The sequence below is a fragment of the Tinamus guttatus genome, unplaced genomic scaffold (assembly GCF_059628265.1).
Source record: "Tinamus guttatus ecotype Peru unplaced genomic scaffold, ASM5962826v1 Tinamus_guttatus_pri_ptg000410l, whole genome shotgun sequence".
NCBI classification, from domain to species: Eukaryota; Metazoa; Chordata; class Aves; order Tinamiformes; family Tinamidae; genus Tinamus; species Tinamus guttatus.
Window position 1 is genome coordinate 86,205 of NW_028288944.1, and position 16,103 is coordinate 102,307.

A 16,103-nucleotide genomic window follows, 5' to 3' on the forward strand; every position below is an offset into this window, starting at 1 on the left:
GGCTTTTCTGTTGTGTCAGGAATAAGGCAGCAAAGGCACAGCCAAAAGGACAAAGTTTATACTACTAAATTTCTTGAAGTTAAAGGGAGGAGGGAATTCATCTGTCTGCTTTAGAAGATTAAAATTTCCAGAAAAAAGTTTAATGATTGGATGAAACCACACTTAGATACCAGCAAAAGCAAGCAAAACAGCTTTTACATACCACAGCTTTTATTAAAGTTTGTGCATTACAAGGTTAATCTTTGTGGCAAAGTTGCACCAAAGAAACCCTACAAATTCTTTTCTGAAAAGGAGAAAGACAATAAAGCCTCGGTCCACAGGAAAAGTTCCATATCAACGAGGCTTTGTCAGTACTATACTATTCTTAAAGATTTTCCTATGACTTTTGTTTCTTCCCTTCTGAATAAGCTGTGCATATGGTTTATGGGGTAGGATGGGTGTTTTCCACTGCCCATCTTTCACAAGTTCTTATCCTGACTCAAGAAGATAACGTGCCCACAGAATCACTGCTTATAACCCATGTACCAGTTCATTCCTTCTTTGGTCCTTTAACTGCAAAGGATCCACCCTCAGGAATCCTACCATATCTTGATGAGATTTACAAAATATCCAAAGTAAACTCCTCAAAGGCCACACTTATCTATGTTGCGCCATGGACAGTTCCCATCTCCTCAAGCCAGGACTTCACAAGGATGTTCCCAACCCGACAGTGTGAAAGAGATAGAAAATGACCTCCGAAACACAAGAGTCCACAAAAACTGAAGGCAGGAATAAGAGAAAAGGGTTAGGAAAGGAACTAACTTTCATAGTCTATTCCTCTCCCTTCTCTAACCATACTTCCTGGAGGAAACTGCAGGTCATCTGACAAAAGCACTGACTGCCCCAAATCAAAATAAATGAGGGAGGCTGGGTGGTCAGCATAAGCAGCACCTTTACATCACTTCAGTGGAAAAAATCAGCCAATGTAGATCCTGTGGAAGTCGTTGGCACCAAATGCAGCATTGCACTTGGGGCACTTACGCTGCCGGGTGTCATACCGTGTCTTAACGCATTCGAAACAGAAGACATGAAAGCACTTTGTGAGCACAGCGTCCTTCTTGCGCATGTTGCAGCACGGGCATGTCAGGCGGGCCTGCAAGGCAGAAACACCACAGTGAGGTCGCCTGCATTGCACTGGGTGAGTTTACAGATGACAGAAGATGAAGATCTAGCCATTCTTCAAAAAGGGCTTTTTTGTTGTTTTTTGTTTGTCTTTCAACAAACTGAGAGAGCTGGGCCTGTTCAGCCTGGAGAAGAGAAGGCTGAGAGGGGATCTAATCAACCTGAGGTACCTGAGGAGAGTGTAGGGAGGACAGGGCAAAACTCTTCTCCGTGGTGGCCAGTGACAGGACAAGGAGTAATGGGTATAAATTAAAACCCAGGCAGTTCCATCCCCATGTGAGGAAGAACTTCTTTCCTGTGAGGGTGCCAGAGCCCAGGCTACCCAGAGAGCTTGTGGAGTCTCCTTCTCTGGAGATCTTCAAACCCACCTGGATGCAGTCCTGTGCCACGTGCTCTGAGTGACCCTGCGTGTGCAGGTGGTTGGACTAGATGACCTCTAGAGGTCCCTTCCAACCTTAAGCATTCTGTGATTCTATGATTCATATAGAAGAGAACTACAGTGCATGAACCCAGACAAGGGATGCAGAATACTGACAAGAAGAATACACAGCCTCTTGACTAAAAGAGAATTAAAGCGAGAGGCTGATAGAGACATGTACTCACTTTGTAATCCTTGATCTCCTCCATCAATATTTCATCACAGTTGGGTACCATATCAGGCTTCTTAGTGGTCTCCAGCTTCCTGCGTAACCTGGAAATGTCTTCCTGCATAAAAAGGACCAAACAAGTAATTAGTTTCCTCTCACTGCTATTTCAGGGATCAAACAGTACTAGCAACTGTTAACAACACTATTCCCGGCTAAGTTAGTCCACTCACAGATTTCACCCCAGATTATCCAAAAGACTTGGTGTCAGGTGCAACAACCTTGGTCTCACGTGCATTGTCAGTTATCAATGGACAAAATGTGAAGAAATTTGCACAACTGGAGCCTATCCCAAGCAGAATGCCTAAGGAGGCAAATACTAGGGAAGGCAGAAATTACAAGTTTTTGAGTGAGGCATATACCTCAGCTCTTTTGAAGTTGAACATCTCTTTCTCTCTAGTTACTCTGCTTTCCACAATCTCATCCTGGAAGTCATGCAACTTCTTCTGAGCTAGTTCTAGCTGGGCCTTCAGGTCATCTGCGAGCTGGGCGGCATCCATGGCCTGAAAAAGAAAACCAAGCAGAGAAAAGTCCTGATGTTTTCCAGCTCCTTTATCTGGATTGCTCACATGAGTTCTCCTAGGACTGCTGATAACTGCTTTTTCAGCCTAATTTTGGTAGTTTCAATCGGAAGAACTGGAATTACTCCCTAAATACCACTTCAAAACCAAAATATCTTACTATCATCAAGTTCTGGTTTTAGCTGAAAAATTCCTCTTTACCCAAATAGAGACAACTCTTTTTGCACTACAATTCATCTCATTCAGAAAAATACTAATCCACATACAGTGTTTTTCTCATTCATGTATTTTCAGCTTTTCACCTTCTGTACTTTCTCTACTAAATTGTTCAGATAAATAACTATAGAGAACCTCAAGATAAGCTTTTATTTTTACTTTTTAAATAGACCACATAATTTCCTTTTCTTTTTGTATTTTTAATGAGATTCAGTTTTACTCTACTCACAACAGATCCCGTCGCTTTAGTTACCTTATACACTTGTCAAATTAGCTCCTGAACTTATTTTACTTTTTCTCTTTTCCTCATCTCTTTTATGCCAGTTCTAGCTAATACCAGGTATCTTCTCCTGCCCCTTCTTCCACCTTCACTATAGGAGCCCTTTCAACTGAACTTTACTCCAGCTCCCTAGTCAAACTCTCAGAAGGACACACCCATTCCCAGTTTTCCTTTAAAAGGGAACTATCAGTCTACCACATCTTAATTAGAATTATTTTTAGGACTGCTCAACCTTCTGGTAAACCAGCCCCAACTGACAGCTAGGCACCTTCTATCCTTGCAACAAAAACAACTCCACTTTTTTACGCAAGAAAAAAAACAAAACACTCACCTTGCGTTTGTTCATTTCCAGGGCTTGTGTTCGAAGACCTAGTTCTTTTTCTCCTGTTCCAATACTGCTTTGCAGTAAGTGCTCCTTCTCTTCCAGCTTACGTACAACTTGTAGCTGGGCATCCACCTTGGAAAGGGATACAGCAGATGAAACAAAGGAATGAAAAGCATGCTCTGCAGGTACCCAGAGTCATCATGAAAACTATAAGCTAAAACTACTCCTGTCTGCCTGAGGAAGATCTCTCCAGCTTGTCCTTCTCTCCAGACCTCTCTGATGAAATCTTCAAACTCTATCAGCCAAAAACTTAAACTATAATTTAATCTATTTTTTGGAAGGTGTCTCAGGAACTTGTTCCAAGGCTGTGTGTGAACTTGTTCCAAACCTGTGAACAATTCTGCCCTGGTTCCAAGAATAGCAGAAAACATATCCCGAAGTCCTGCTACTGTAGGAGTATGACTCCCGATTTCTCTCTTTTATCCTGCTCCACACAGCAATGGACCTCTAGGACACTTTATGCTCATAAGTGGTCTTCTTGTTGCTCACTAAGAAGGGTGCCTTTGAGGTCTAACACAGCATGTCTAGGGTTGATTAGAGAAATACTCCCTCCACCTGCCCATCCATTCTGTCATGCTCTCTGATTCTGTCAGGTTACCTGTGTCTTCAGTGTCAAAACTTGGTCTGCCAACTCCTCCTTTTCCTCTTTCAGGAGCTTGTGGATCTGGTTGGATTTGATGCGTTCTGACATCAGCTTGAAGTTGGCATCATCCTTCTCCCGCAGCTGCTGCATCAGGCGGATATTCTGTTCCTGCATGTCCTCAAAGGCTTGGCCTGTGACGTCCATTTCTGAGAGCAGGGCCTCTTCCTCCTGCAAGAGGATAAAATGTCTTGGCACAACTGTCTCCTGTACCTGCACAATGAACCTAAACATCTTACTGAGAAACATTAATCCTAGCAAAGATGAACAAAAGATATATGAGTCTCTAGCTTCCCTGAAAAAAAAGGAAAAATAAAAAAAAAACACCTCCCTAAAACTATGCACCAAAACCAAGATGGTATGGATTTAGAGGCTGTGCAAAAGAGATGGTTACCCTTGCAAACATTCACAGATTGACTCACCTGCTGGGTTTAAAAAAAAAAAAGAAAAAGAAAAAAAAAACAACCAACTGAATTGCAGAGTCATCTCCAGAAATGATCTCTTGGATAGAAATGATCTCCCACTTAGCTGAATAGCTGTCAGAAAAAAATAGGACAATAATTCTACTCATGGATAATGAGTAGAATTACTAACCGTCTGCCAAGCCCTTAAACCGACTTTGGCCACTTCAGCATTAGCGGAGTAAAGAACAATACTGAACCATTTTGCATTATAAACAAATAAACTTTAAAAAGGCACATCTCAAGCCTCAAGTCACTGGTTTGCCTCTCCCTTACTCAAGCAATCCTGCTCTCTTTAATTTAGACTATCCTATTCTACAAAAAAGGGCTTATATCAGAGCGCGCATGCGTTAATTACATTACCCACATTTATGTAGGTAAACACACTTTTAAAATGAAACAGCAACCTCTACATCTAGACACTAACCCTGCCCTCTGCTCTTCACCTAGGCCATATGGACAATGCAACATGCCCCCCACAGCCAAACCCACCATAAACTTTGTGACCCCTATTGTTTTTTTCCTTCAGTAAACAGGAATAAAAACAGCACTGCATCTGGCAGATACAGGGTGGAAATGTCTTCCTTGAGAGATTTTCAAGCAACAGACATGGAAGATTATGTGTTTCCCAAGTGCCCAAGCCAAGACAGAAGCTTTTCATAATCTCTCACCTGTTTAGCCATGGCTAGTTTCTTCTGTAAATACTCAATCTGCTCCTCTACTGCTCGAATCTTGCGGAGCGCATCCTCATCAGCCATCTTTTTACTTTCCTTTTTCTCCTTTTCTTCCAGTTCTTTCACCCTCTGCCTCAGTTCCTCCAGCTACATCAAAAATGGAAGAGAAATGATACTAAGCACAAAAACGTGGCCTGGACTTTCAACAATCTGCTTTCCCTATAATACTCTAAAATATTAAAAAATGTCTTCAAAACAAAGCAGGAAAAGAAAACACCATAATCTTGATAGGATATTACTGGCAGATAGGCCATTAAAATGAGTTATAAAGACCAGGATCTTGATTTCAAAAATCCCTGAAAATGCAACAGTGCCTTTCTTTCTTCAGAGTAAGAACACTAACTTTAGTTTCTTGTAGTTCAACAATTCTGTGCAGCCTAAGCTCTCCCTGCAGCTCCATTCAGATGCAATGTTTTTCAGCCCAAACCTCTTTTTTAAAATCACAGAATGATTGAGGATGGACATCATCCAAACCTCCTGCACAAGCAGGGTCGTGCACAGCACTTTGCACAGATTCATGTCCAAGTGGGTTTGGAAGATTTCCGAAAAGGAGACTGCACAGCCTCTCTGGGCAGCCTGTTCCAGTGCTCTGTCACCCTCAGAGTCAAGAAGTCTTTCTCCATATCCAGACAGAGCTTCCAGTCTCAGATACATCAAGGGATACTTTTCATCTAATTTGCCCCTCTATTCTTTTCAGGTCTTTCCAGTATTTGTACTCATAGAATGCTGATAACCTACAAGTAACTGCAATAGAGAACAAAATACATCTTTGCAAGAACAACTGTTTTTTTATCACCAGTAATGACACAGTCCCTTAAAAGAAAAACATCCCCATTTCTCACTGCTCATTTCCCATCTTCCCAACTGTTCCAATCTAAGTGACAAAGATGAGAGGAACAAGTAACCTTCAGTTTGAAGAAAAAATAAAAATAAAAAAGAAATTAAATAAAGAGCATTTGATAAGAAAATTTAAGTAACATGATAAAGAGAAAAAAAGGAAGAGAACTGAAATATACCTCAGCTTTTGCCTTCTTCTCAGCTGCCATGAGCTGCACTTTGTCTCTCTGTTCCTTGGGGGCAGAGCGGTACATATCCAACAACAGCTTCATCTCCTTCTGGCTTTCCTGGGCCTTCCTGGAAACAGGGAGAGACAACTGTGAGAAGGCAACACTTATGTGACCAGCTTGAGAGCAAGTGTAATATTCTTTCTGCCTCCCATAGGCTAGCATATGGAGTACCCTTGGCTCATCTTATCCTGAAATGAAGTAACCAAAGAGCACATGCTGGAGATTGAAGATGGATATGTTCAAGCACATACAGATTGAAAAGCAAAGACAAGGAAAAAAGGAAAAAAAAAAAAGCAGAGGAACAACAGCAAAAGATGTACCATAAGCAATGATCTGTTTGTGCTTTCATACTGACCCAAGACAGGGAAAAGACTACTGCATCTGTAAATGCTGAATCATTGTAATGACAGTGACAAAAACTACAGGACCCAAACTACAAAGTATCTGGTTAGTTTTTTTGTGCTTCAAGGTATCATAGGAACAATGCTACTAGATGCTGTTTGAGTAACAATCCAATGAAGAGTGTTTCAGAAATCTGAAATTTCATTGTTAATCTCCTAAATAAGAACTACAAGTCAAGCTACATGAATGCCTCAGAAGAGGCACAACTCAAGCATGGAAGGGAGACAGCCACTCTTACTTGAGCTCTGCCTTCAGCTGCTTGATCACTTCAGCCTCCTTCTTTCTTCCATCTTCATGCTTCCCCTTTTCCTTCTCTTTGGACTCTCTCTCCTTCTCAGACTCCTTCTGCTTCTGCTTTTCCCGCTCTCTCTCCTTTTCCTTTTCTTTCTCTTTCTCTCGCTCTCTCTCTTTCTCTTTTTCCTTCTCTCGTTCCCTTTCCCTCTCCCGTCTTTCTCGTTCCCGTTCCTCTTCATCTCGCCTCGCCTTTGCTTCACCAGCATCTTCAGAGGGAGCCTTGGGGACAGACACTTGGGCAGAAGGATCATCAGGCTCCTGCTTGATCTCTGGAGGTTCCTCCTTTGTGTCCTCAGTGCTGGACTGCGACTGTAGGAGAGCACTGCCACTGCGAGAGCGGATCTGTTGTGGAACAGTGACAGAGAAAACACAAAAAGAAATAGATGGTAAGTTCTTAGCCAGAGGCCCACACCTCGTAATTATTTCTTTTTTCCCCAATCTTCCCAAATCCTTTCTTGCACAAGTCATTCACAATTGCCACTGACAATGGAGCATCATATAACTCCAGAAGGAAGTCTATTTACTCAGTGAGTAGAAGGGGTACAAATGCAGGGCTACTGTCTAGAGCTCCCCTGAAAATCACACAGCCTATTGCGTCTTCAGCCAGAAGGACTAATAATATAAATGAGGCCTGCCAGGCTGCATCCATCTTTTAAGCACTGTCTGCTCCAGCTTTCCCACTCTGATACCTTGCTCAAGTCGGACTGGGCTTCTCTCAGTTTGCGCTTGTACCTCAGCACTTCTCCCTTCAGCTGGTGGTTGTGATTCTGAAGGCTGCTAATGAGATGACGCATCTCCCGATTAATTGGACCTACAGAAATGAAAGATACAAGTCAGTAAGAAGCCACAGTTTTGCTGGTCTTCAGAGGACTTTAGGCTGGACCAAAAAAAAAAAACCAAGGCTAATAACTCTATTCCACAAGAAAGTAACACAGTATATTCACAGAAGTTATGCCAGTCTTACATGTTACCCTGTGTTTCTGCAAACTGCCAGCCCTACATTTCACTTAACATTACTTTTTCCTGTATCCCTACTCTAAATCTGAATGTGAATAATGTTTCATACTGTCAGAAATCTTCAATTTAAACACTACATTAGCCTAATTCTTATGATGAAATGTGAACATTACTGGTTTCTTTTCCAGCTTGTCATCCTGACCATTTAAATTCATTCGTCCCAGAAAAAAATCTAATACAAAAATACTTTATATTCCAAAGAATCTCTATGCTACCATAAATGACATGTTTGTAAAATATTATAGAATATTTTAGGACATATTTTGCAACACCTGAAAATAAGTCAGATAACACAGAACTGGCTTTCTCTAAAAGTATAAAAGACATTAAAGGCTTTTGTACTGCAGTGCAACCTCTAACATTTTGTTTTGCTTGTTTTTAAATACAGCAGAAGGAAACTTCATACCTGCTTGTTCATTGGCAGCAAGCGTTTGTTCAAACTCTATCCTTAGCATCTCGTATTCTTTGCGGACTTGCGCCAGGGTGTCCTCTAGCTGAATAACCTCTGTGCGTAGCTTCTTGTGAAGGCTGACCTCATCTCTCTGAGGAAAAAGAAAGGGAAAGAAATTGGTGCTGCAGCTCTGAAACATCTCTCAACTCATCAACAATGAGGTGCAATAATAGGTTAATTATCACCCAGAAGACAAATTTCCCAATTAATTCCAGAACCACACAGGCTAACGAACAGTGATGGTTATGTCAGGACAACATCCCCTACTTTAATGGGAGGAAATACGGATGGAGAGCTGGTATAGCTACCTCAATCAGTTCCACCTGGCGCTGATGCGTGGTGCGGGTGCCATGGAGCAGGGTGCGGGCCTCATCGAGATGTGCCTTCAGCTGCAGACTTTCATTATACAGAACAGAAAACTGGGACTGCATGCAGCGATATTCCGGGGTCTCCTTCACTGCCTCTTCCACTGCTCGTCGCAGCTCAACCTGGCCAGAACACAACAAGTCACAATATGAGCCACAATGACCAAAAGTGTAAGAAAAGAATCTGAAATTTTCCTTAAGCAGAAATCTAACAAGTGGCAGTAAAGAGCAGCAGTGAAACAGATATATATATATGATACCCACATACAGTTTATCATTTATAACAGAAAAGGAAGGGTGTACCACAAACAGCATTTCCTTCAAAAGGAGTTCACATGGATGAAAGAGATTTACAGCTGTCCCAAGACAGCTCCTGGAATGTCGTTTCTGAAACCTGGTTAATCAGCTACGGCATTTCTCATAAAAGGCTAACGCTGTTAGTGTTCACCATAATAAGTATAGATTATCATGTATATATTTACGTACTACAGATTCACAGCTTTTTATGCTATTGCCATATAATAACAGTAAGACATAAGGAATTCATATGCTCTACCCCATCTACACTTCCTGCAACATGCAGAAGTCTTAAGCCTATCTACTGTTTTAAGAACTTAAGATTCTCCTGAACAAGTTTCTGAATTCTCTCAGCCCCCTGTCCACTGAGTGGGGGTGGTATGGGGAGAAGGCTGAGGAAGGAGTCAAGACCAATGAAGTTGTGAAATTAGTTTTAACCAGAAATCATTAAAAATGTACAAAATGAGTGGATCAGAGAGAGGGAAATAGAGACCACTGAGATTCTGATGTGTGACCACACGGTGTCACCAACACACAGAATTGCAAGTACGAGTCCCAGGATTCTAATATTTGTGGAAAGCAGAATCTAGCTAAAAAGAGAACACTGTAAAGTTGTCATTTAAAAGGCTTTCCAAAGCAAGCAAGGTAGAGTGTTTCCAACCACATCAGGACAGGTTCATCCCCATACAGGTACACATCTCCCACCTTGAGTTTTTCATTCTGTGTTGTTACTTCCTCAAGATCCTGGCGCAGCTCCTCCAACTCACTCAGGCGATTCCCAGCAAGCTCTTTATTCTCTTCCAGCTCTGCATTCATCTCTTCAAACTGTTGGAGACAACATGCTTGTAATCCCCACTACTCGCATACGGCAAGGGCACTTGAGGGCACTAACTCAGTGGCTGTCTCTACAGTAAGAGAAAAAGCTAACAGTCTCATCATTGTCAAGTGACTATTTCTATCATCAGGTCTGCTTAAGTAGGCAACTAACAGAACACAAAATGTCTTGCCTAAGGCCACACTGAAGCAAAGCAAGTATTCAAATTCAGTCCCAAGCTGCTCTTAACTACAAGTTCTGTGTGTCTGTTCTTCCCCTTGGCCAGAATGACCCTCTGGCATTACCTTGCGAGCATTAATGGTGATAGTGCCCCCATAAAGACTGCTCCCAGCTCCATACACCTTGTAGCCTTTGGAATTTACCTGCAAAAAAGGCAACAGATTTTGTAAATATTAAACTAAATCTCAAGACTCTATTGACAAAGCAAATTCAGGACTGAAAATGGTACTTTAAAGATTTTATCAAAAAGTGGTCAGGAAGATCTCATGTAGTTCAAAACTAGGCCCTTCTCTTGGATTTCTTGGCAAAGATGACAGTAGTTACCCGTTCCAGAACATCTGCTAGGTGACGGTTGAGTCGCTGCTCTCTTTTGCGGATCTTGTCGATATCCCACTGAAGATCATCAATCATAGTCTCCAATACAGACACTCGAGATTCTGCTGTCTCCACCTTCTCTTGCAGTTTGGAGAACTACAAACAAAGCAATGTTTCAAACAGTGTACTGAATAAACCTAGGTAAGGTCCTCCAAGATTGCTCAAAATTAATTTTAGCCAGTATATCCTAGATTCTTTCACTTTCCACCTGTCTTTTGCCGTGGGATAGATTAATTTCTGAATGGTTATGAAATTTGGAGTAACGAATTCACAATACATCAATAAATATATAACAGTAATAATAAAGCAATAAACAACAACAAATAATAAAACTGGAAAAAGAAAAGGGGTAAGAAATTGATATTAGCCAGCAGAAAACAAGGGCATCTACCTAAACATATTAAAAGCTACTTGTTAAACCTTTTGTGCTTCTGCTCACCCATTACATCCATGGCTGAATATTTGTTGCAACAGCACAAAACAAAACACAAACAGAAACCAAGAGAAGGAATAATTGTGATAATGACTGAGATTATGTTATAACTAAGGCTGTTACACTTTCAAGTATCAAGTTCAAAAACCCTGATGTTTACACAGTCACCTTAGTATCACCTCACCACTTCCTATGACGCCTTTTCTACTAAAATCGAATCCATTTGCTCTTTGCTTCAGCGATAAATAAATACTGTTGAATCACACAGAAAATCCAAATGAAATTCTTCACAACTTCTTCCTTAGCCTTTGTTCATAATCTGATCTCCAGTTCTGGTTGCTCCTGACCTTCCCCAAGTCAGTAATCCGCTTTCTAAATTATGGTAACCACAATTACTCTGTGTAGGAAACTACTGAGTCCTAGACAGATTAGGAGATTCTTTCTTTTTATACCTCCTGAGACATGACTCGGTGCTTCTCCTGAAGAAGATCAGCCAGTTCCTGCAGCCGTCCATTTTCATGGGAGAGGTAGGAATTCAGCTCCAGGACTGCTTCTTCCATCAGTGAAACATCTGAAAAAGGCACAAGGCACATGAAATGAGGAAAAATGAGGAAAAGGATTGTTTTTCATTGTTCAACAGCACAAAGGAAAACAAAGTAGAAAACATTACTACTAAGCTTTTCCCATTATCTTCTCTAGTAGGTGGTTTCTAACTCTCATTTCTATTCACACAAACCTCCATCTTGCAGTCACCAAGTAAAAGGCTCTGGGGTGTAAGATACCAGGCATTTGCAATTGTCAGTTACTGCCTGCCAATGCCAGCATCACTCCACACATGTCAGTGTCAGCAGAACAGAACATGTGCCTTGTACCCCAGGGATACTGAGGTCCCAAGTCAAGTTCAAAATGTATATATCTGCCTCAGCAGGAGCCTTCACCTGACACATAGATCACGAGCTGTAGCAACCGAGTATGGGCCACGCTGTGACACCAGTGTCACACCAGTGACACTACACAGTGTGAGACTGACAACTAAGAACATAACACTTCGCTATACTACTGCCAGACTTGCCTGAGCTGTTATATGGGTGAATGTAAAACATTCTGGCCAAGAGGACAACTTCAGGTTCCACTCACATTTTCAATGAAATGTTTCCAAAAAGATAAAAATTCTAACCTTGAGCTATAACTAATAATTTCTCATCTGTACGTGCACATCACAGCAATGAACATATCCTCTTCTTAGCTCAACGCTTTAGAGAGAATTCTCAGCATTCAGATTTAAAGGCAGTATTAGTTTTCTGGCATAAAGTGCTGCTTTATGCCCAAAAAGCCATTTTGCTTGTTGGGAGTTTGGCAAGTTAGGTCAGTTTATTTCAGCAGCTAAAGAAGAATGAGAAAAACTAGGACTTAACACTTTCAATATAAGATCATCCCTAGACTGGAGGTAGATGGGGATCTTTGATATCAGCCAGGGATCAGCCTGCTCAGTCATACCTCCACTGTTCAGCTTGTGGGACAGCACGTCCATTTTCTCCTGCAGCTTGTCATACATCATCACAATCTGGGCAACAGCACGGCGGGAGGACTCCACACGCTCCTGCAGCTGAGACTCTATCTCCTCACTAGTACTGCTGGCCAGCGTGGCTAAGAAGGAGAAGGCTGGCTCTGGACCTTCACCTAGGAACACAGAGTTGCATAAAATAGATGTGTTCTGTCAGGCAACATAATACTTGTCTTTATAACTGCAGTCTGTGACATCCTTTAAAAAGCATATCCAACATCGCTCACAATCAAAATTTAGCTTTTCCACTGTCAAAGTCCCCTGTCAAACCCTTCCAAATGACTCACCTCGTTCCCTCTCATCTTTGCGCTCCTGATTACTGTCCGAGTCCGGTTCAGGTTCTGGTACCACCAGGGCTTTTCGCTCAGAAAGAAAGTCTCCAAGACCTTGGTCCAAGTCAAAGCGTTTAAGGATGATACGAATATTTTCATCAAACTAGAACATGGGACAGCAAAAAAGAGTAAGTGACAGATACAAAATAACTGAATGCAGGCGAGGAGATGAATCAAGGGCTAACAGCCTAACGAAGTACATTGCTAACCTGGTTCCAGTAGCGATTGATAATCAGCAGAGAGGCATCATCAGTGGCCTGCCGCCGCTCCAGCTTCTCAATGTGTTCCCGCAGCTCGTCTTCAATCGCCTGACGCTGGTCCAGCATCTCCGCGAGCTTCCGGTTCTTGGTCTGCAGGGTCCGGATGTCCAGCTCCTCCTGCGCAGAAGCAGGAGTCACATCAACACCGCACTGACATGTCCCACACCAGCAAGGTCACTGGGCTCCCAAAGAAGCAAATAACACAATTCTGCTTCAAGATAAGCAAAAGAGAGTTTGAGTGCAGGTGTACAGTGAAGACATACCGTTGAGGAAACACCACCCAGCTTGATGGTCTCCACTGTGGTCCCCGAATCTTCAACCCCTGCCTTCTTCTCTGGGGGTGCAGAAGGGCCAGGCTCTGCGGCCGCCCGTTTGTTGCCAATTCCTGACATGGTGGCTGATGTGCAGATACTCCCCCTTCTCTAACTTTTGCCTTAACCTTAAAGAACAGACACAAAAAAATAAAAGCAGTAAGCACACACACACACAAATACACACACACGCAGATTCCACTCCATCTTCTAATATTCCAGTTCATTGTGGTAAGAGACCCAACACATTAAGGGAAATCTAACACAGAAGGTTTTGGAAAATACCGCTCAAAAGCCCCACTGGGGCAAGCACTACGAGCAGCAGGGTAGTGAAAGAAATAACACAGCAGTAGAACCCCTGCTCTGTAACGTTCAGAAACAATCACTATACCTTGTAAGCCCTGTGAAAAAAAACAAAAAAAAGCACCATAAGGGTTCAGTCCCCGGTGTTTCAGACTCCTTGTTTTAAGAAAATGATTTGTGTCTTCCTTTTACAAGGGACTATGTATAACCCAAAGACTTCCTGAGTTTGTGTACATATCCTATTAGCCAAATTGTTATCATACCAACATGCACAGGCAATTAAAGTTGAGGGCAGAGCCCTACAAATGTTCACGTAAAGACCTAGAAACACTAGTAAAAAGAAAAGGCAATTCCAAAGAACAGTTTGTGAAGACTCCTGTGAACACGATTGGCTGTGTGCTACAAAAGAAATGCAGACATTTTTAGAGTGTATTTGGGAACAAATCAATGCAATTTAAAAAACTTCAGGCTACTAGTTCCTTATGATATTTTTTATCAGAAAACAAGTATTCCTCTAAAGTATTTGTTTTTTATTAAAAAGTATTTTATTTAAATATGACAGTTAGTGCTTGACAAGTGCTTGACATTCAAAGCAAGCAGTATTACTCTCCCCTGTCCATTCAATCGACACTCTACCTCCAAACTAAACAAATATACACAAAGCTAATAACGTACAAATAAGATCTCTATTTTTCCACATTACTCTATTTTGACATTTACCGTGCAGCTAAAAGTTACAAATTGAACCAGCCAGTACTTACGTATTTGCTTCACTGCAGCAGTTCTGCTGAAAGTAATGAGTCTGCTGCATATTTCAGGTTTAGCTGGAGCACTGCTGGCTTTGCCAAATGTTGTTTAAGGAGCATTTTACCTTGACAGCGGCTCTTACCGTGCCCAGCTATTATGGGTATTTCACAAGGAGTTACTGAAATACCACACAGCTCTCCCAGTGCTCCTATAAGCGTCTATGAAATACAAATTTTAGACATATGCCTAGCAATAATAACAAAATAAAAGTGTGGGGTTTTTTTTTTGTTGTTTGGTTGTTTTTTTTTAATCAAGCTGCAGCTCTCGGCCGCGGCCTATCCGCACACAGCCCCACGACGGCCCGCCCCGGGGACTCCGCCTCGCGGCGCCAGGCCAGTGGCTGCCCCGGGCCCCTCTGATCCCGCCGGGCACTCACGTTCCCTCCGGGCCGCGGCCCCCGGCCCCGTTAACGGCCGCTCCCGCCGCCACCGCTGCCGCCGCTCCTCGGCCGGCCGGAAGTGACGCACGCCGCCTCCCGCCCAATCCCGGGCCGCCAGGCGCTGTCGCCCTCGCGGCGCCGCCATCTCGCCCTCACCCGTCATGGCGCCGCCGCCGCCGCGCGACATGGCCGCCGTTGCCATGGCGCTGCCGCGGCCTCCGACGCCGTCGCCCTTGCCCTCAGCTGACATGGCCGCCGCCAGTGCTGGTGCTTGGCTCGTGCGGGCCTGCACGGGGGACCCGCAGGGCCCAGGGCATCTGCACGGTGCAGGCAGCCTCAAATGCCCGCGAAAGGGTACGCGCAGGGAAGTGAAGTCTCCCCAGGCCTCGCCGCACACTGAACGGTGTAAAACTGCGTTTCTGTGGCCAGCCGTCTGTGTGAAAATAAACACGAGGGGCAGAAGCCAACGTGATCAGCATGGCTAGGTGGCCCTTCTGTTAGGGCAGAAGTTTGCAACTTCTGCATTTTAAGGAGCTGCGAGCTTTCTGTGTGCATTCTTTCTCTGCTTTCTCCGGGGTTGATTCTGTATTTGAAATCAGCAACAATAAAACGGTGCCCGTCCTGCAATATCACAATAAAACGAACTGCTATCCCCAAGCATAAACTTCCACTAGGGAGAACTGTAATTTTATGGGAAGTCACAAACTTTTATTTCATCTTCTGTTTCTTTTATCTCTTCATTATTTGGCATTTCCATCACAGAGAGGAGGCAGAAAAAAAAAAAAAAAAAGAAAAAAAAAAAAAGAAGAAAAAACTTTTTCTGCAAAGCAGACTCATATTCAGCACATTCTTTTCAGTGTCTGTGTTAATTACCATGTCTTAAATAGATAGCCAAACTGATCTTTGATCCTTTTTTTTTTTTTTTTTTTTTTTTTTAGGCAGTGTACAGGGTAAAGACTTGGGCTTGCCCTAAAAGGGGCTTTTAAAGGGAAAGTCCATTTAGCCAGCTAGACTGTAATGCAAACAAAGAGACAGCTATATTTCAGGACGCCTGTGTGCTTTTGAACACTGTCTGCAAAGTGAAGATAGGAAAATTGCGTTCCTCCATCTGTTCTTTATCACTGTGATCTTACATAAGTCCTGGAAATAATGAAATCTTTCTGTGAGCACTGGGATTCTTGTTCCACCTTCTTTACGAAGAATATGCCGTTTCCCTATTGCTCTTTATAAATTCACTGTCACGTCCTTGTGAATTGTTATGCAAAGATAATATGGCAGAGTCATTGAAATCCAAGCATTGCTAAGGGCCTGAAGAGAGAGAGAGAGGAAGGGAGGGAGTATAAATGCTTG

General features: G+C 42.7%; 1 protein-coding gene across 2 annotated transcripts; it reads right to left on the bottom strand.

The window, feature by feature from the left end:
- Positions 1–901: 901 nt before the first annotated feature.
- RNF20 (ring finger protein 20) lies at positions 902–14,768 on the bottom strand. 2 transcript variants are annotated; one of them, XM_088531367.1, is made up of 20 exons: positions 14,751–14,768; positions 13,217–13,386; positions 12,903–13,070; positions 12,649–12,796; positions 12,295–12,477; positions 11,250–11,368; positions 10,314–10,460; positions 10,055–10,132; positions 9,641–9,760; positions 8,582–8,761; positions 8,229–8,364; positions 7,495–7,616; positions 6,750–7,147; positions 6,059–6,176; positions 4,980–5,129; positions 3,806–4,018; positions 3,154–3,279; positions 2,168–2,308; positions 1,765–1,866; positions 902–1,132 (listed from the first exon to the last, which is right to left on the bottom strand). In XM_088531367.1, exons 2-20 carry the CDS (start codon positions 13,343–13,345, stop codon positions 956–958), a joined length of 2,955 nt encoding a protein of 984 aa, XP_088387493.1. In that variant the 5' UTR covers positions 13,346–13,386; positions 14,751–14,768; the 3' UTR covers positions 902–955. The 2 variants fall into 2 exon arrangements, with proteins under 2 accessions (XP_088387493.1, XP_010217654.1); XM_010219352.2 differs by lacking the exon at positions 14,751–14,768 and having other exon boundaries at positions 13,217–13,412.
- Positions 14,769–16,103: the final 1,335 nt, after the last annotated feature.

Coding starts and splice junctions, on each gene's coding strand:
- RNF20 (XM_088531367.1), bottom strand. CDS start 13,345: ATGTCAGGAATTGGCAACAAACGGGCGGCCGCAGAGCCTGGCCCTTCT. Junction 8,762..9,640: donor CACAGAATGAAAAACTCAAG/GTGGGAGATGTG, acceptor TGTTCTGGCCAG/GTTGAGCTGCGACGAGCAGT. Junction 1,867..2,167: donor TCAACTTCAAAAGAGCTGAG/GTATATGCCTCA, acceptor CTTTTTATGCAG/GAAGACATTTCCAGGTTACG.